General features: G+C 38.0%; 1 protein-coding gene across 14 annotated transcripts in view; it reads right to left on the bottom strand.

Annotated features, from left to right (window-relative positions):
- Positions 1-20,583, bottom strand: part of FAM13A (family with sequence similarity 13 member A) — a 314,872-nt gene that overhangs the window by 194,414 nt on the left and 99,875 nt on the right. For all 14 annotated transcript variants that reach the window (XR_011538612.1, XM_070614305.1, XM_070614309.1 and 11 more), the window contains exon 5: positions 2,125-2,278. Coding sequence is in view for 13 of the 14 variants with exons in the window: in XM_070614305.1 (XP_070470406.1) it covers positions 2,125-2,278 (154 nt within the window). In the remaining variant the exon portion in view is untranslated. The remainder of the gene's footprint in view (positions 1-2,124; positions 2,279-20,583) is intronic.

Below are 20,583 nucleotides of genomic sequence, written 5' to 3'. Positions count from 1 at the left end.
TAACGATTTCATTGTGAGTCTCTCAATTCCTTTTTAATCCAGCTTCCTTTTGGTTTATATCTAATGTTTCTATGACTTTAGGAATAAAAAAAGAATCTGCTCTGTAAACAAGGTCCAGGCTTACAAATCTAACTGTGACTAGCATGTTCTTCATTATTATGGCCTCTAAAATGGCACTGACACATCCCATTAAAATGATTTCCATAACTTCCATTTCATCCCTATTAGTTGTAACTAAGTCCAGAAAAATCACATTCCTTTGTCGCATTATCTACCATCTCAGAGATGAGACCATCAGCAAGATCAACTTGAAAAATGCACCAAATATTAGCACAATGATGCTTCCAGAGTACAGACGTAGTTTCCAAACATGACATCTGTCTGCCTCTAGGCCAGAAAGGAAGCTTGTGTTAGGAGAGCAGCAGTCATCTTCATCCACCTAAGATACCGGTATTTGGCTCCCAACAGTCCTATCAGTTTGTGTGTCTTCTCTCTTCCTCTCATGCTACATTCTCCACCAGGCTTAGGCCTCGCGGCTCAAGCATTTCCCAGGAGGGCTCTCTTCCACACAGCTCAACAGGTGCTATTTCACTAGCACAGCATATAACCTCCCACTGCATATTCCAGCGATTACCTCTATCTCAGCAGGTTTGTCTGGCCGACAAGATCATGTTCATCTATTTTCATTATATTTTAGGTTTACCTTATTATCAGCCCCAGTTAAAAGGCATGAGTGTTAAAAAGCGCTTATCACAGTATAGCTGAAACAAAGCCAACCATTTTATAATGTTTCAAAAAGAGACCCTTTTGCAAAGTACCACAGGAATCAGAGGAACAAACTTAAGGTAGATTTTTTTTTATTTAAAAAATAATTTATCAATTTTTTTGGTAGCAAAACTAATATAAGTGTTTTTTTTTTTTTTTTAAATTTTCTCTTGTGAATCACTGACATACTTTTTCAGCTACCATGATATCTCCATCTTAGGTTACACTTGATATTCTCCAAAGTATCTCACCTTATCATTTTATCTGAGCATTGTTCTTCCCTTCCCTCAAATTTCATTTTAAAGTTCTCTTTACCAGGTTGGCAAGATTCCCGCTAAAAGCATTCCTCTCAGATGTACTCTCCCTTATAGGGAGTCTGTTGTATTAACAGCATAAGCCCTAGTTAAGAAAACCTAGTTTGGGTCATCTTCTGCTGTTTTGGTAGGGTGCTACTTGATATCCATTACTCTTTTATTTCTTCTTCAAAGTCATGGCCTCCACTGGAAGAAGAGACGAAAACACCCCTTCAATGCCCAAACCAAGTGCCTCTGGTTGTATCATTCATTGCCATGTGAACCAATAAGAGTACAATGCGGTCTGTAAATTTGATAAGTCTCAGAAAGCCTCCTGAGGGTTTCAGATCCATTATGATTTACCTCAATATAAACGAGAAAGAAATAAGATACTTTCCCTCTTTTCCCACGTCTAGAGGATTTGGATGTTTATCCTCTGACTCTCAATTGTAAGTCTTTAGAGACCTATATGCATTCACCTAATGTGTAAAGGATAGATGATAAAATACCAGCCAATGTATACAAAGATGTAGTTAGTATTGTCAAGGACTCTTTTATAGGTTTCTCAAATACTCTCCTTTACTGATGATAGTTACCAAGGACTACATATATGGGACTTAAAATCTGATGTTGAATTTGAAAGTGTGCCAGACACAAGAGAGACAGAAAGACACAGTAATATTATCTTCAGGAATTTGCAACCTAGTCAGGAGGCTGGCACTCATGAACACAGCCATCAGCACGTATTCCTGCTGTAACCAAGCTTCCATAAAAAGGTGGCGCACCGAATCCACCACAGCACTGGGCTCACGCAAGTGCTTTACAGAGAATTTTTATAGCAGCAAAGAAACATCAATCACAATTGTTCTCCAATCTTCAAAGAAAATATATCAGTTTAACACACACTTGATACAGAGAACAGACTTCATAAAAGAACTTAATAAATATAGGAATAATAATCTGAAGTTATATCCATATGGAATTTTTACGACAAAGAATGATTTAAATAAAATATCTCCCATTCAAAATACAGCAATACTGAAAACTAAGTACCAAAGTCACTTACTTTTACTATGATAAGCCTGGCCAGGCTTTCACACCTCTGGTTATCATTTTCTGTATATTCTACTTCAAACAGGGTATTATAATTTTCCAGTATTTTAGCCATTATCTTGTTGCAGAGGTCTTGTTCTTTCACGCCTTCAAGCCCAGGTGGCACACTAGAAACAAAGGGAAAAAATTGAGAGGAATTACTTCTTAAAAAAAAAAGGCCAGCAAAGCCAACTCAGGCTTCTATTTTGACGTCTCCTGAATGATTGATTAGCCTTCTTACAAGGACACACGGGACTTTCAACAAGCTCTGTGGTGACACGTACGACGTTGCTGGGACAATTGGCAAGTTCCCAAGATCTGAATCAATAGCTGGTGCTGAATAAGAAAAGTACATGTTGTTCAGGAAGAAAGTACAGGTTAGCACGGGTGCAGTAATGCTCTGTGTACATTAGAGCTCACTACAAGTACAGTAACATTTATCTAAAAGTAAAGGTGAAAAAAGAACAAGTGTTATGACAAAAAGAATGACTGTCTTATCATGACAGAAATACTCAGCCACGCAAATAGCAGCAACACAATCTTTCTTTAAGGATTTCTTAGACAATGCGCAAAAAATATAAAACTTAAAGGAAAAGACGAATACTTCTGGGAAAAAATACTGACAATTGTTGAAGCTGAGTGATAGGTACATGGAAGAGTTAGGATACCATTCTCTCTTCTTTTGAGGATGTTTAAAAATTTCCATAATTAAAAAAAGGTGAAAAAAATCTTCTGAATGCAGACAACACCATAAATAAGGCAGAAAGACAAGCTACAGATTAGAAGATAAATATCTCTTTAGTAACATGGAAACTGACATAGGATTATTAATTAGACTATGTAAAGAATTCCTACTAATCAATAAGAAAGTGAATTTAAAAAAAGGAGACAAAGGACATGAGTTGAAAAACTCATAGAAGAAAAACTTGGACAGTCAATAATCTTATGAGAAGATACTTAACATCATCGAGTAACCAGTGAAACGCATTAAAAAAGCAACACTGAGATATTAATAAATACCCACCTGTACTAGTTTCCTGTGGCTGCTGTAAAAAATTATCACAAACCAGGTGGCCTAAAACAACAGACATTACCTTCTCAGCTTTGGAGGCCGGAAGAGCAAAGTCAGTATCACCAGGCAGAAATGAGGGTGTGAGCAGGGCCACACTCCCTACAGAGGCTCTAGGGGAGAATGTGCTCCTAGCTGCCAGCGGCCAGCAGCATTCCTTGGCTGTGGCTGCACTGCCTCAATCTTCAACCAAGGCCTTCAAAATTCAAGCATCTTCAAATTTCTCTCTGCTTCGTCTTCACATGGGCTTCTCCTCTGTGTATGTGTCTAATCTCCCTCTGCCTCATTCTTAGAAGAATACAGGTGAGTGCATTTAGTGCTCACCCAAATAATCCAAGACAATCCCCTTATCTCAAGATCTCTATCTTAATTACAACTTCAAAGCCCCTTTTTTTCCATCAAATAAGGTAACATTTACAGTTTCCAAGGATTATAACCGGATATCTCTCGGGGATATTATTCAGCCTACTTTACCATCTTTGGGGTACATGCCCTAAGGTGTCTCCCAATGAAGCACTCTTGTACGCTCCTCTATGTAGGCAGAATCTGTAACTTCTGATCAATAGAATATGGCACAGGTGATAGATGTCACTCTCACGATTATCTTATGTTATATGAGACTCAGTCTTAGCAGACTGGCATGAGGATTCTGCTGCTAGTCTTGAAGAAATAAGCTGCCATGTTCAGAGAGGGCCTGTGAGAAAGCCACATGGCAGGGGAGCAATGTAGATGTAAGGCCTCTAGCTCATAGCCGCTAAGAACCCAAGGTCCTTAGTCATGCAGCTGCAAGGAAATGGGTTCTACCAACAACCTGAATGAGCTTGAAGGCAGATTCTTCCCCAGACTCAAGCCTCCATATGAAAATGAAGCCCGGCTGACACCTTGATTTCAGCCTTGTGAGACCAAGAGCAGAGAACTCAGCTAAGCTGTGCCTGGACGCCTGACCCATGGAAACTATGAGGCAGCAAATGTTTGCTGTTCTAAGCCACTAAATTTGTAGTTATTTGTTACACAACAGTTGAAAACTAATACAGAATTTGGTACCTGGAAGTGGGGTGCTGGGCTGTAACTAGAATCTAAAATGTGAGAGTGGCTTTGGAACTGAATGGTGAGAGGAGAATGGAAGAATTTGGGTAGCATGACAGAGAAAGCCTAAAATGCCTTGAACAGATTATTAGTAGAAATGTAGAAATCTGGACTTTAAAGACGCTGCTGGTGAGAGCTCAGAAGGAAATGAGGAACATGTTATTAGAAGCTGGAGGAAGGGAGATCCTTGTTCTGTTGGCAAGAAGCTTAGTGAAATTGTATCCTGCAGTTTTGTGGGAAGCAGCACTTGTAAGCAAGAAGCTTGGATATACAGTCCAAGAGATTTCCAAGCAATGTTTTGAAAGCACCAACTGGTTTCTTCTTGCCAATTAGAGTAAAATCCGAGAGAGAAATTGAGATAAGAACTGTTAAGTAAAAAGGAAACAGGGCTTGATTTAAAAAATTCTGACTGTACAGATGGCGAAAGACACTAAAATTAAGAGATTCGCTGTTAGGAAAGCAGGCTGGATAGAGAATGTCGAGAGTGTGACTATACACCCTTTTCCTAAAACCTAAGATCAAAAGCTCAGACGACTGAATCACAGGTCCCTTTCAGACAATTAAGGGTGGTCTCAAAGATCCCTTGAATCAAGCCAGAATGCCTGTAGGAATTTAAAAGCATTGACCCTCAGCCATCTTAACATGAGCCTGAGATAGAGAAGGGATTATTTTGAAAAGATGTGTGGATGTGCCTTTTTTCTAATGGAGTGAATCCCAGGGAAACCACAAAAGACTTTTAAGCTTTTGAGATATTTATCTCAGCAGAAACCCTGCCAACTTAGCATGAAATGGAAAGAAAGAGCACAAAATGAAAGGAGGCTGTTGGATCCCCAAAATTCTATTGGCTGGGCTGATAAAACTACTCAGCTACAAACATGTGCTGCCTTTCATCAAAAAGGAAGGATGACTCCAGGGGAAGAACCAAGAATCAAGAGGGTGAAGTTGAAAGCCATGGAGAAGTATTCCCTAGTCAAGAGATTCCCAACATTTGCCTGGCAGGATATAACTGCCATTGACCAGTGACTTCTTTTATCTTTAATTTTCCTCCTGTTTGAACCAGAACATCTAAAGCTGTTATCCTCTGTTTGTTCCATCATTAGATGTTAGGTGTGTTGGGGTAGGTAACTTATCTCTTTAGTTTCCTCTTAAGGACCAGCCTCTCTCAACCAGAGTCACAGCCAGTTTTCAGATATATTTGTTGCACATTATCTGTTACAACAAAGCAGAAACGTTTGCACCTTTGTGCTTATTTAGAAATTAAATTAGATTTGAGGTATTCTATATAACAAATTTACTCTCAATCGTTTACATTACAATGTGTTTCTTTAGTCAGATGAAAGGGTTAAGTGATGTGACTCATGCTTTCCTTAAGGCCTTTGTCATCAATGCAGCAGCAATCTACTGGAAACAGCTGTGACAATTATAACTTTCTGTGATATAGTTATTTCCATTCATAAAAGCTTATCAATTTTAAATTCACTGATTTTTAAATAACCAACAAGCCAAAAACAAATGAAAAAAAGAAAGGAGAGGATCCTGGGAAGATAGTGGGGCAAGAAGCACCAGGACTCAGTCTCCCTTCCTAAACAACAACCGCACTGGAAGAATCTGTCTGATGTAGCCATTTTGGAACTCTCGAATCTACTGAAGGCTTGTAACTTCCAGGGAAAGGCTTGAATGATAAATTGCAGTTAATTGTGGTCAACTTCAGCTCTTAGGACAGTGGCAGCCACTCATTCCCCACTCCCAGCCCCTGTTCCTGGCATAGCTTGCACAAAGTTTGTGGGAGCCAGGATAGGCAAAAAGGACCCTGTCCTCCAAATCTTGGGGATCTGTGCTCTGAATGCCAATTGTGGCTTCTGAGGTGCAAAGAGCCATTGTTGTTGCACCTCCCTCCCTTGCTGCAAGCACCTCTCTCGGCTGAACTGACTTGTAGGAGACTTAAGGGGCTGGCACCCTTTTATTCCCCTCTTTGATTTTTTGCTTTTTCCACTTTCAAGAGCCAGACATTAAGCACTAGAACATTCAAAAACAACTGTATATATGGGGAAAACTAGAAAGTGACTGCGCATGCCCAGGTAAAGCCTCAAAAAAAAAAAATACTTGAGAAGGCCGTAGGTTTACACTTCAGGCTGATCTTGGCACAAAGACAGTCTACATCGATCAAAAAGTCAAAAATAATCAACAGAAACAATAAAAATAGCAAACCCTGGGGAAGGAGGAAAATCCGATTTCCAGAGTTACCACTTAGATTCAAACGTCTACTGTTCAACAAAAAATCACGTAGCATACAAAGAAACAGGGAAGTATGGCACATTCCAGGAAAAAATAAATCAATAGAAACTGTCCATGAAAAAGACCTGATGGCAGATCTACTAGATACTTTAAAACAATTGTCTTAAACATGCTCAAAACCTAAAGATTTTGAAAAACATCAAGAAAATAATGTGCAAACAAGATGGAAATTCAATAAAGAAAAAGAAAACCCCAAAAGAAGGCAAAAGAAATTTTGGAGCTGAAACTAAAATAACTGCAATGAAAAATTCACTGGAAGGATTCAAAGGCAGATTTGAACAGACAGAAGAAAGAACCAGTGAACATAAAGATAGGACAATGGAAATTCTCAATTCTGAGGAACAGCAAGAAAAAGATCAAAGAAAAGCAAACAGAGTCTAGTGGACTGTGGGACACCAGCAAGTGGACCAACATATACATTGTGGGAGTCCGAGAAGATAGAAGGGGGCAGAGAGAAAATCTGAAGAAATAATGGCTGAAAATTTCATGATGAAAGACATGAATACAAATTCCCAAGAAGCTCAAAAGACTCCCAAGAGACTCACACTGAGAAACATTATAATCAAACTTTCAAAAGAGAAAGACAGGGAGAATCTTGAAAACAAGATAGAAGATAATCAGCACATACAAGGGATCCTCAGATTATCAACAGATTTCTCATCAGAAACTTTGGAGGCCAGATGACTGATATATTCAAAGTGCTGAAAGAAAAAAACTGTCAACCAAGAATTCTCTATCTGGCAAAACTGTCCTTCAAAACTGAGGGAGAAATTAAGATATCCTCAGATAAACAAAAGCTGAGGAAGTTAGCGACCACTAGACCCGCCCTGTAAGAATGCTCAAGGGAGTCCTGCACAGTGAAATGAAAGGACACTAGACAGCAACTTGAAGCCATATGGAGAAATAAAGATCTCAATAAAGGTAAATACACGGACAATTATAAAACCTAGTATTACTGTAACAGTGGTTTGTAACTGCACTTTTGTGCAGTTGCACTTGTTTTCTACATGATTTGAGACTAATACATTTAAAGAGAAAAAATAAATTACTAGTATAAAACCAGTAATACTGTAACTTTGGTTCATAATTCTAAATCTTGTTTTCTACATGATTTGAGAAACTAATGCATTTAAAAGAATTATTAGTTACCCCCATATCAAAACCAGACAAGGATCTACAAGAAAAAAATTTACAGACCAATATCACTGATGAACATAAATGCAAAAGTCCTCAACAAATTATAAGCAAGCCAAATTCAACAATACATTAAAAGGATCATACACTATGATCAAGTGGGATTTATTCCAAGAATGCAAAGATGGTTCAACATCTGCCAACCAATCAGATATACCACACTAACAAAATAAAAGATAAAAATCATATGATGCTCTCAATAGATGCAGAAAAAGCATTTCACAAAATTCAACATCCATTTATGATAACTCTCAACAAACTGAGTATAGAGGGAATGTACTTCAACATAATAAAGGCCATATACGACAAGTCCACAGCTAACATTACACTCAATAGTGACAAGCTGACAGCTTTACCGCTAAGATCAGAAAGGAGAAAAGGATACTCACTCTCACCGCTTTTATTCAACATAGTATTGGAAGTCCTAGCCAGAGCAATTAGGTAAACAAAAACAAAAAAATGGCATCCAAATTGGAAAGTAAGAAGTAAAACTGTCACTATTTGCAGATAACATGATATTATATACAGAAAAAATCTGAAGATTCCACCAAAAAAACAGCTAGAACTAATCAATGAATTCAGTAAAGTTGTAGAATACAAAATCAATACACAAAAATCAGTTGTGTTTCTATACAGGCATACCTTGTTTTATTGCGCTTTGCCTATATTGCATTTTTTACAACACCCTTCACCAGCAGAAAGATTACAATACACTGAATGCTCAGATGATGGCTGGCATTTTTTAGCAACAAAGTATTTTTTCATTAAGGTAAAACCTTTGGAAGAAAACATAAGACAAAAGTGTCATGACGTTGGATTTGGCAATGATTCCTTGGGTATGACACCAAAAGCATAGGCAACAAAAGAAAAACAGACAAACTGGACTTCATAAAAATTTTAAAATTTTGTGCATCAAAAGACACTATCAACAGAGTAAAAAGGAAACCCACAGAATGAGAGAAAATATTTGTAAATCATATATTTGATAAGGGGTTAATATCCAGAATATAGGGATACCTCCTAAAACTCCACGACAAAACCTGATTCAAAAATAGGGATAGGACTTGAATAGACATTTCTCCAAAGAAGATATACAAATGGCCATTAAGCACATGAAAAGATGCTCAACATCACTAATCATTAGGGAAATGCAAATCAAAACTGCAATGTGATACCACCTCAAACCCTTCACAATGGCTACTATCAAAAAAACAGAAGACAACAGGTGTTGGTGAGGATGTAGAGAAACTGGAACCCTTGTATACTGTTGGCAGGGATATAAAATGGTACAGCTGCTGTGGGAAACACTACAGCAGTTTCTCAAAAAGTTAAAAATAGAATTAACATATGACCCACCAATTCCACTTCTGAGTATATACCCCAAAGAACTGAAAGCAGGATCTAGAAGAGATAGCTGTACACGTTCATAGCACCATTCCTCACAATAGCTAAAATGTGGAAGCAACTCAAGTGTCCATTGATGGATAAATGGATAAGCAAAATGTGGTATATACATACAATGCAATATTATTCAGCCTTAAAACGGAAGAAAACTCTGCAATGTGCTACAACATGGATAAACTTTGAAGACATTATGTTAAGTAAAATAAGCCAGTCATAAAAAAGACAAATACTGTATGCTTCCACTTACATGAAGTACTTAGAACAGTCAACATCAAAAAGACAGAAAGTATAATGGTGGTTGCCAGGGGCTGGGGTGGTAGGGGAGGTAGTGTTTTATGGGTATCGAGTTTCAGTTTTACGAGGTGAAAAGAGCTATGGGGAGGTCGACCATATTGGTGATGGTTGCACAACAATTTGAATGTATTTAATATCACTAAATGGTACACTTAAAAATGTTTATGATGTGGGGCCGGCCTGATGGCGTAGCAGTTAAGTTCGTGCACTCTGCTTTACTGGCCCAGCGTTTGCCAGTTTGGATCCTGGGCACAGACCTACACACCGCTTATCAAGCCATGCTGTGGCAGGTGTCCCACATATAAAATAGAGGAAGATGGGCACAGATGTTAGCTCAGGGCCAATCTTTCTCAGCAAAAAAGAGGAGGATTGGCAGCAGATGTTAGCTAGGGGCTAATCTTCCTCAAAAAAAAGGAAAAAAGTTTATGATGGTAAACTTTATGTCAGGTGTATTTTACCACAATAAAAAAAAATTAAGGAATATATCTTCCTCTACATTGCACATAAGGCAACTAAGTACAATGATGTGGTTATCATGACTCTTCGGTTATGACTGCTTCATGAAAGGCAGATACAGTGATGAGGCAAGACACATTTGCAATAATCATATTCACATTAAAAACATGTTAAAGTTATACATGATATGCATTGCAGCATTTAACAAAAATAAGATTTATCAATGTTTATTCTTCAGTAGAACGACCTTGTTCACCCACTATAGGTTGAAGTCTGGATCTAGATTAAAAGCCAACTTTTGAAAAATTATTTAAAAAATTAGATCAGCCATATTTTAACCTCTCCTGTTAAATAATATTTGAAGGTACTCTAAATGGCTTATTTTACTTAGCTACATGTTCTTAACATGCTTTCGTGAACATCAAGCCAAAAGCCTTGTACTATTTAGTCTAAAGTTTTTGGTGCCATAAAATCTTGGACGTAACCTTGAATGTGTTTCATACTCACTCAAGGGTCATGTGTCACACATACCAGGTGGGACAATGGTTGAAGACTATTGCTCTAGTCTAAGCATTCTCAGTGAGGGTGATACTGCCCCCAATGGGGGCAAATTGGTTCTTGGGGCAAAGGTGAAAAAAACTCTTTTTATATACAAGGTACAGATAGATGCAGAACACACACAGATATATAGTATATCCGTGGTGTTAAAATTTAATTGGGGGGGTGTGATTAGGAAAAAGAAAATCTCTAAAAGTTCCTTAGGGGAATGACAACGACAAAAAGATTGAGAAACACTGCTCTAGTCCTGCCTCCAGTATGTCACTGTGAAAGTTAAATGCTGGCTCCTAACACAGGATCCACTTGGAGGTGACCGAACAATGCAGACAAGAGTGGGGATCCTGGAGCAAGGAGCTAGATGGAAGAGGCAAGGGATGTGCTCAGGATTCTGTTAGAAAATGAGGGTTCAGGTCTTGACTCCACTACTTATATAGTGTAGCTTTCAGAAAGTTGCTTAACTGAGACCTAGTTCTTTAATTTATAAAATAGACATGTTGGTAATATTAATGTTGAGATCATCTTGTGAGAATTAAATTTTAAGAAGTTATGTGAAAAACGCTTTGCAAAACCATGGGGTCAGAAAACAAGGGTTAACAGGAGCCGGGGGAAGGGGAGGGGTCGACTAGAAGGGACATAGGGAAGTGTCTGGATTGACGGAAATGGTCTATGTCTTCACTGTGGTGGTGGTGCTATGATTGTATGACATCGTTGGAACTCAGAATGCTACACTGAAACGGATGCATTTTACACTATGTAAATTGTACCGTGAGAAACCCAACTTTAAAAAAAGTGCCTTGCAAACTATAAATAATCATACCCATGCTTTTTATGATACAGAGTAAGATTCTAGCTCTCACAGTCACACTGTTGGTCTACACTGAACTTGCAATTGGCTAAAATTCTCATCTTCTTCATAGGAATTGCTATTAAACTAAGTCTTCATAGTCTTGCTCTCTCTTGAGAATCAAAGATCAAGACTAACCATTTATTCACTGAATATATCAATTGCAAAGTCTCCATCCATTTTTTCCACCTATGACAGTATAAAACGAAATGACTAAAATTTTTGTAGTTTTCTCCAATCTTTTATTTCTAACTTTACTATTCAACATATTAGTTATCCTTCTCCACTTTGTTTCATTGATGACTTTTATACACATAAAATCTTCTATGTCTTAACCTGAGTCATTACCAAAAGGCTTAAGTAGGTAAAGAGTGATGAGATATTTCATTTGCAGCCTCTCTTTGGACTGTCATCTTTTGGTTCAGCAATACCCTTAGGATACAATTGCTCACCTGGGCCTGAATGGACCTAACTGCAGTATCACTAGATTACATTGCCCAATCTTGTCCACAAACATTCCACGCAAACATTATGTCCTTAATTTAATATTTTGCAATTAAAAAATGTTGACATGCTGGGACATTCCCCCTTATGTAGTCCTTTGCAAAATAAAAAAAAAAAAGGTCTATTAATGAAAACAATCACTGGAGGCCAGGTTTAATAACCATTTTAAAAGGCGTAAAAGTTTCCGAGTGTGTACTGTCCTATCTTTGAATCTATTGTGATTGACCTATATTCACTGATATGTTATGAATGAAAATTTAGTATAAATGAAAAGCTGGAAGACTTTTTAAAAGATAACATTCAATAATAAAGCTCCTAATGTTTCTTGGCATAGAGGAGAGGCAGTGGAAACAAAAATTCCAGAATTGTTTTCGTACCTGGCTCCGCCCTTGGCAAGTTTCCCTTCATAAGACCTACTGATGTTAGTGTTGCCAGGTATTCAATTTATATTATGTGTCAGCTTCCATTTTTTTCCCCTCACATTGCAGATTTTATAAAGAGTAACACTTATTAATCCCATTGATGAGTTAGTCTTTTCTACTCAAAAGTACTAGCAGAACATCAAACTTCCTAAATGAAAGTTCTAGATTACTACACAAACAATTACCAAACCACGTCTATATAATAATATTTTGGATAAATTGCAAAATTTTACATGAATTATTTAGCTATTTCCAAATATCCAGATGTTTGACACTGAGTTACCAATCATTTAAGTGGATAAGTAATTTTTAAAAATTTTATACTGGATAACTAGATATGTTTCAATCTATTTTAGATACCTGGTTTCAACTAAAATCATGAAAAATAACTGATTATTCTGAAGAGTAGTTATTATTAAACCTGCAGTGATAAAAATCAGATAGAAATTGATACGCTTAAGTACATGAAGGCTGGGATATTGTTACTGTCATTTGCAAGAGTTCTCAAAAACTGTGCCACGTTATATTACAACAAAATATTTCCTTAGTGTCTTACAGGAAAACTGTAGTGTACAGGCAAGGAGAATATTGATGTGAAAGTAAAGGGGTGGATGGGGAAAGGAATTGAAACAGAGTAACAGTATTTATCTGAAAGGGTCACAAATAGAAAGGAGCTAACAGATTCTGGGTGAAGAGGAGTGCCCCAATTTAAAATCTGAGTGAAATTTTCAGTGGCTCCCATTTTTCTACAAGGATGTGGCTGATGTGAAAGCAGCAGATTTTAACAGTGACGGGTTAACAGACTCTATTGAGCTCTTGTTAAATTGTTAAGACCCAGAAGCAGCCAGGGTATCTCTGGGATCTCAGATAACCTGCAGTAGACAGAACAGCTAAAGTATGATGAGAAAAGACACACAGAGGGAAGCGGGGCTCCCGGACAGAGGTGTAAGCCCAATGCCAGTTCCCCTGCTCTGCTGTAAAGTGGGAAGAGCAATGGGCTCAGAGCCAGAGCGACGGTGCTCCTGTGCTGCTTCTGCTGTTCATTACACTCGCCACCCGGACACTTAACCTCTCTGGAAACCTTCTCTTTTTCAAAATCAGAGCTTTGTCCTGAATGATAGCTTGGATCTCTTCCATTTCCGTAATTCTACTTTTCTGAAGAAGTACACTGATGAGGTGGGGTGAGTGCAGACTGATGACGTCAGAGCACCAGTGATGGAACAGAAGAGCAGGAGACTACGTGTACGAGTTCTGTCAACTGTAACAAAATAGAAGGATTTTGTAGAAACTCAACTTGAGGACAACTTCTCATCTTAAAGCAGGAGGGGAAAAATCTCATTTTCCATTTAAAGGAATAATTGCAGGGTCTTAGCTACAGAAACGGTTCAAAGTCATTGTTAACAGGGAATATCAGTCTTAGTCTTGGGTTTGGTTATAAATTTTATGCCCAGCAAAAGTGATTGCTATCAGATTGTTAGCAGTTTGAATGCGTCAAGTAACTTTTAGTCTTATTTTTCATCTTTTTCTCTCATTTACCTTAGGGTCTGGTGACATAACAATACTTTTCAATCTCAGAGCTCCTACTCATGATGTTCCTTTTTTTCCCTGGAAGTCTTTCATCTCTTTATTCACTTAGTAAAGTCTATTTATCCTCCAAGGTTCAACTAAGTTGTGCCCCCGACACCATCAGAATTAAGTGTTTCTTCCTTATTCTCACAGAATTCACTTCATCTTCAATCGTAGCATTTATTAAAGTCTGTTTTGTATCATAATTTGCTGTGAAGGTATTCCTCTCCATGACACTGTGACTGTCTGAAGGGCAGGGAGTCTAACATCTCAAATCTCCAACAGAGCCCAGGACCATAGAAAGAACTAAAAATTTGCATACTCTTAGAAGTAGAACCTGTCTTTATAGTTCCTTTTCCATTTAGTTAAAAAGTTCCCTTCCACTTTCAGCTACAAGATGAATAAGTTCTGGGGATCTAAGGTACAGCATGGTGATTTATGGTTAAAAATACTGTATTATATACAGTAACTTGAAAGTTGCTAAGAGAGTAGATCTTAAACCTTCTCATCACAAAAAAGAAATGGTAATTACGTGACGTGATGGAGGCGTTAGCTAATGCTAGGGTAGTGATCATTTTGGAATTATAAATATATCAAATTAACACATTGCACACCTTATATTTACAAATGTTATACGCCAATTATATTTCAATAAAGCTGATAAAAAATAAAGTGTTAATGGTACCAAAAAAAAAGTTAATTTCTCTTTGTACATAAAGGGACCACATGGGGGCCAGCCCCGTGGCACAGTGGTTAAGTGCACACGTTCCGCTTTGGCAGCCTAGGGTTTGCCAGTTCGGATCCCAGGTGCGGACAAGGCACTGCTTGGCAAGCCATGCTGTGGCAGGTGTCCCACATATAAAGTAGAGGAAGATGGGCATGGATGTTAGCTCAGGGCCACTCTTCCTTAGCAAAAAGAGGAGCTCAGGGTTAATCTTCCTCAAAAAAAAAAAAAAAGGACCATATGATTGCAGTGTAAAGTATAAAATAGAGTGTAAAGAATATACTCAATGTTCTTAGTCAGTATCAGAATAAACAGCATATATGATACATTTCAACTCCAGAGAGAAGAAAAACTCCCCAAATCAGCAAGCTATAGATAAAACCAGCCATCATCAATCTAAATAATCCTTGAGATGGAACAACTGGAATGCTTCCAAATGGGATAAAAAAATATTGGCAAGGTCTTTGGGGAAATAAATACCAAGAAATACATAGTTTTTGCCAAGACCTCATCTGTAATGTTACTGAAAATAAAGGAAAATTTGAGTCCTTCATTGCTATAGTATCGATCCATTTTCGGGTCTCAGTAGGGATGCACGGTGGGGGTCACCATAACAGCTCGGAGTCTCAAAATCACCCTTATAATACTTTGAAAAAAATTGTTTTGATACCATGCCCAGCTTCATGGTAACTGATAGTCTGCTACAAACTGGCCAGAGTCTCAGGAATCTTAGTCAAAACATGGTGAAAACGTAAAGGAAAAGATGACCATCTTACTCTGTTTTTCATTGTACTATGTACAGATAGATGTGCTTTATTCTAAATCTTTGCCCGCTGAATGCTATGGAAAGGCTTCTTCATGTAGCAAATTTGACTACCTCAAATTTCAGCTCCTTGTCTCTCTTTTTTTTTTTTATTGTGGTAAAAAAACACATCACATAAAATTTATCATCCTACCATTTTTAAGTGTGGAGTTCAGTAGTGTTAAGTATATTCACATTATTGTGAAACAGATTTCCAAAAATTTTTCATCTTGCAAAGTGAAACTCTATAGCTATTAAACAACTCGCCTTTTCCTGTTCCCCCCCAGCCCTTCGCAACCAATAGTCGACTTTCTGTTTCTATGAACTTGACTACTTTCGATACCTCAAATAAGTGTAATCAGGCAACATTTGTCTCTTTGTGGGCTTATGTCACTTAGCGTAATGTCTTCCAGGTTCATCCATGCTGTTGCAAATGACAGGACAGCCTTCCTCTTTAAGGCGGAATAATATCCCTTGTATGTGTATACCATATTTTGTTTATCCATTCATCCATCAATGGCCATCTGGGTCCCTTCCTCCTCTTGGCTACTGTGCCTTGCCCCTTTTTACAGGGAAGCGTTAAACAGCAACCAAGTCTTTAAATAGCAGGACAAGAAAGAATCGAGTAAGAACAATGCAAAAACTCTAAAGTCAGCCTTTGCCCAAGCAAAATGAGCCAAAACATTTGGAAATGACATAAACATTTAGTGAAGCTGTTTAGTTCTGAAAAAATAAAATAAAAAGTAGACTACCCGAATTTAGTTGGTCTGCCTACAGCTAAGCCAAAGTGGGTCTTGAGTGACTCCAAAATATGACAATGTAATTTGGAAACACATAACACATTATGAGGTACTATACATGTCTGTATTCTTCAGCCAGAGGGCATTTTGCCAACTTTCAGAAAAGCTGAATACTTTATCAGCAGCCAAAATAAAAATGGATTCACGACCATAAACTTACTCCCTTTATCTTTTTCTTTAGGGCAGCCCAGAGGAACACAGGAGAATGCTATTGTCCAAGCATTAGTATACTTTTCTAAGCACTAACCTGTCAGCTACCCATTCATAAATCCAGCCATTTCTCAGAGGCTAGGCAAGTCACTGACATTTCTAAGATTAATAAATCAGATTCTTGCCCTAAAGAAGTTTACAAGTAGGATGAGAAGTAAGAGTCAGGAAGAAGACAAATGTTAACAGGCTTAAACAACCATAGAAAGATGATAGGGATACAAACTAGAAGTATGTTCAAAATGTTATGACAATTTCAAGAACAGTAGTTGTTACTGATTATTCCCACCACCACTGTTTTTCTTTTTTCTGGCTCTTGCTTCTTGATTCTAACCCCATCAGGATATCACTGTCAAGTCAAATTAGTGCAAATTAAAGAAACTCCACTCTGCTTCTTTAATGTCCCTCCCAGATTTGTGACTTTCACAAAGATATTCCTAAGATTAGATGCTACTTAGTCTTTCTATTTCCTCTTAGTTTTGGTTGCAGCACAGCACCAGGTAAAAGACCTCTCTTAACCGCAAAGTAAGTCCAGAGCACCAATATAATTTATGGTATAACACAGGCACTCCCCCAGTGAGGAAACTGTTGCACTCCAAAAACTCATTGTAAGTCAGTCACCCAGAACACAGAACATTTTTACCTCTAGGAAAAAAAAGGAAGCACAGTGTTTAGGTTCTTATGCTACCCCCCAGAAGTCAATTTAACACATAAATTAGATTTACATTACTCACAACATAAATAAGTCTAAGAGTGACAGTTGCATATTATATTGTGTTAAAATATATTTTTGTGAATTTGTTCATGAATCTGAAAAAAGCTAACAAAAAGAAGAAATAGTAGAAGACAGAGAAACAGAACATTCACTGAGCACATACTGTGTGTTGGACACTATGCTAAACATTGTGAATTCATGATCTGATTTAATCACCACAACAATCCTAGCAGCAAGGTACTGTTATAGTCTCCGTTAAAGATAAAGCAACATTATGCAAAGTGAAAACAACAGAGACAAGAGACCACATACCACATGATTCCATTTATACGAAGGTTAAGAAAAGGAAAATTTATAGAGACAGAAAGTAGATTAGTGGCTACCTGGAGATTGGCTTAGCTGTAAAGACGGCATGAGGGGTCTTATTGGAGGAGTGAAAATGTTCCAAAATTGATTTGATGATGGTTATACCACTCAGTAGAGTTACTAAAAATCACTGAATTGTACGTTTAAAATGGGAGAATTTTATGATATGCAAAAGTATACCTCAATAAAAATGTTATTAAAAAAAAAAAGATGAAGAAACGCAGGCTCAGTGTTTAAGGAATTTACCCGTGATCCCTACACTAGTTTCCTATTGCTGCTGTAACAAATTACCACCAACTTGGTGGTTTAAAATACCACAAATTTATTCTCTTACAGTTCTGGAGGCCAGAAGTCCAAAAATGGGTCTCACTGGGCTGACGTCAAGGTGTCGGTGGGGTTGCCTTCCCTTCTGGGGAGAATCTGTTTCCTTGCCTGTGTAGCTTCTAGAGGCTGCCTGCATTCCACGGCTCAGGGCCTCTTCTTGCATTACCCTGACGTCTCCATCCATTGTCACATCTCCTTCTCTGACACTCCTGCTCCCTCTCACGAGGACCCTTGCGGTTACACTGGGCCCACTGGATACTCCAGGCTAGCCTGCCCACCTCGAGACCTTTTTCTTAATCACATGTGCAAAGGCCATATCACCACAGAAAGTAACATTCACAGGTTCCAGAGGTTGGGATACGGACATCTTGGGGGAGGCCCATTATTCTGTCTACTGCAGTCACTTCTCTGGGCAGGTTTAAAACCAAATCCACACCCAGGCGGTCTGAGCACCTGCTTGCTCACACACTACATCCATACCCTCTGCTGTACACAGAAGCTGCTCGGCCCTCAGGAGGAAGGCACGAGGCAGCTCTGAACACGTCTTCTCAAAATACACTGGACACTCAGAAGGAAAGGATTCTGGGGTCTTAAAGACATCTCTCTCTCTCCAGAGTTCTAGGGGCAGCCATCTCAAATGCAAAGCAGTTGGAAGAGTTCACAAGCATGGAAGTATCTATACTAAGACAAGAGCCATCTCCCACCACAACGCTACAGGAAATCCTCTAGGAAACAAACTGTCAGTCATCATCTCTGCCTCTCTTCTTGTTTTTGTTTGCTTAGTTTTTTTTTTCTTTTATAAATTACACAATTTTCAACATCCCAAGGCCTATTTGATTTCTGAGTGAGAAAGACAGTTTAATAATTTTTATCCTAGTTCTGAGTAATAGAAAAGTTGATGATTAAGTTCAGTTATACAATGACAGAAAGAGAAAGACAGGGATAAAAGACAGCTTGCCCAAATAATCAGAACCAACCCCTTGGTTCTATTCCCTCAATATTATCTGCTTCAAAGAAAGAGAAAATACACAAAGAGCAAAACAGTAAACTGAATTTACTTTTTCCTACAGCAGCAAAACCTCAGTTGAAGTTAAGATGACTAATTGGGCACTCTCACGGACAGGAGAAAAAAAGGAAGGAAACAGCAGGTAGGAAGGAATGGAGGTATCCCCCCAAATCCTTTTAAACTACAGTCCACATGCAAGGCTTCTTTCTAAGAGTAGGCTTCATCTCTTGCAAAACTGCTTCCTGAGAAAATTTACAGGATTATTGCTTAACAGATAGGGAACAACTTACATTTGCAAAGCGGAAGTGGTGTGCTAGTTATAACAAAAGGAGCAGTTGCTAATTAGAAAAACACAAATTCTAGGGAGAGGAACATTCATGAAGAAACTTTAACAAAATTATATTTCTAATGGAGATTGATGAACCGCCTCCTTAAGAAATACAAAAAGTACATCTGCGCTAATCCTTAAAACTTCTTTCAGGAGGCCCCCCCTTACAGTTGGCATTCCAAAGTTCATTTTAAGTCAGTTTTAGAACTCAGAATATACTTTCTGATAAACACAGTGTTAAATGGTGATTTAATTCCAAGGTTAGCCTGGAACAAACAATATAACCCATTAAAGTTTTGAAATACTACAGTTGAAATGGAAAAAAACACCCCAAAAATATAGTTGCAGTGAAAGCTTTAAAATAACTCATTTAAAAAATAAAATAATTAGTCATGTTCTACCTAAAATTCACTTATTCATTTAACAAATATTACCTACATTTGCCAACAGGGACATACCAAAACAAATTCCCAGCTTTGTGGAACTTACCTTTTAGTGGTGATGGGAGGAGGTGGAGAGAACACATAAATAAATAAATATACGATATATCAAATATCGAATGTATCTCATATATGGGTACTTGAAGGACAAATTCAATGGAAACATTTTGGATTCGGTCCATTTGAAGGGCTATAAAAATAACTTTTCATTTTAACGCAGTTTAATTCCACTTTGGAATTTATGGATTCTTTTTCTCTTATGTTTAGCAGATGCTTTATCAAGTCATGGAAGGTGGAGGAGAGGAGGAGGAGAGAGACACAAAGTGGAAGAGGAACCGCAGGGAAAGGAGGTAACTAGATAAGAGTCAGAAGAGAGGAGGAAAGGATGAAAGAAATTAAGGAAGATTCTGAACAAGCATCTGTATGCCGAAAGACTTTATACCGGGGAAGAAACCAATTCCTGGCCTGTGAAAACAGAAGGCTAAGAGAAAGAATTCAGCACTTGTACCACTATCCAGAGGGGAAAGAAAGGAGGTGGGAAAAACACTGAAAATCAGAGTGTCCAAGATCAGGGAGTTGAACCGCAATCTGAGTAAGGAGCAGGCTGCTGGAGGGAGGCTTAGGGAGTGGGAGCAAGGGGTCCTTGGGCGTCCCACCAACGAGCTGCTGTGTGTGTGTACATACATATGTACGTATGTCTATAGATGTGTCAACCATGAAACAGTCACCTAAGAAACTGTAGATTTTAATGTTAGGACAACTAGAAGCCAGTGAAATATTTATGGGATGTGCACCCTTCACTCGGAGTAACCATCAACCTCTCTGGCCACTGAAACGTGAATGGATAATATCCCCAAATTGAAAACAATGTAAATGTTCATTAAGAGGGAATTAAGTAAATTATAAAACATAAAGGAATACTATAATGACTATTACAACAGTGGTGTACAGATTAATGTTTGCTGACATAGAAAGGTGTTTATGGGATATTATTTAAATGATAAAGTTAGTAATAGAATAGCAAGTATG

Source organism: Equus przewalskii, chromosome 3 (assembly GCF_037783145.1).
Source record: "Equus przewalskii isolate Varuska chromosome 3, EquPr2, whole genome shotgun sequence".
Taxonomy (NCBI): domain Eukaryota; kingdom Metazoa; phylum Chordata; class Mammalia; order Perissodactyla; family Equidae; genus Equus; species Equus przewalskii.
This window is presented reverse-complemented; position numbering and strand designations above follow the sequence as displayed.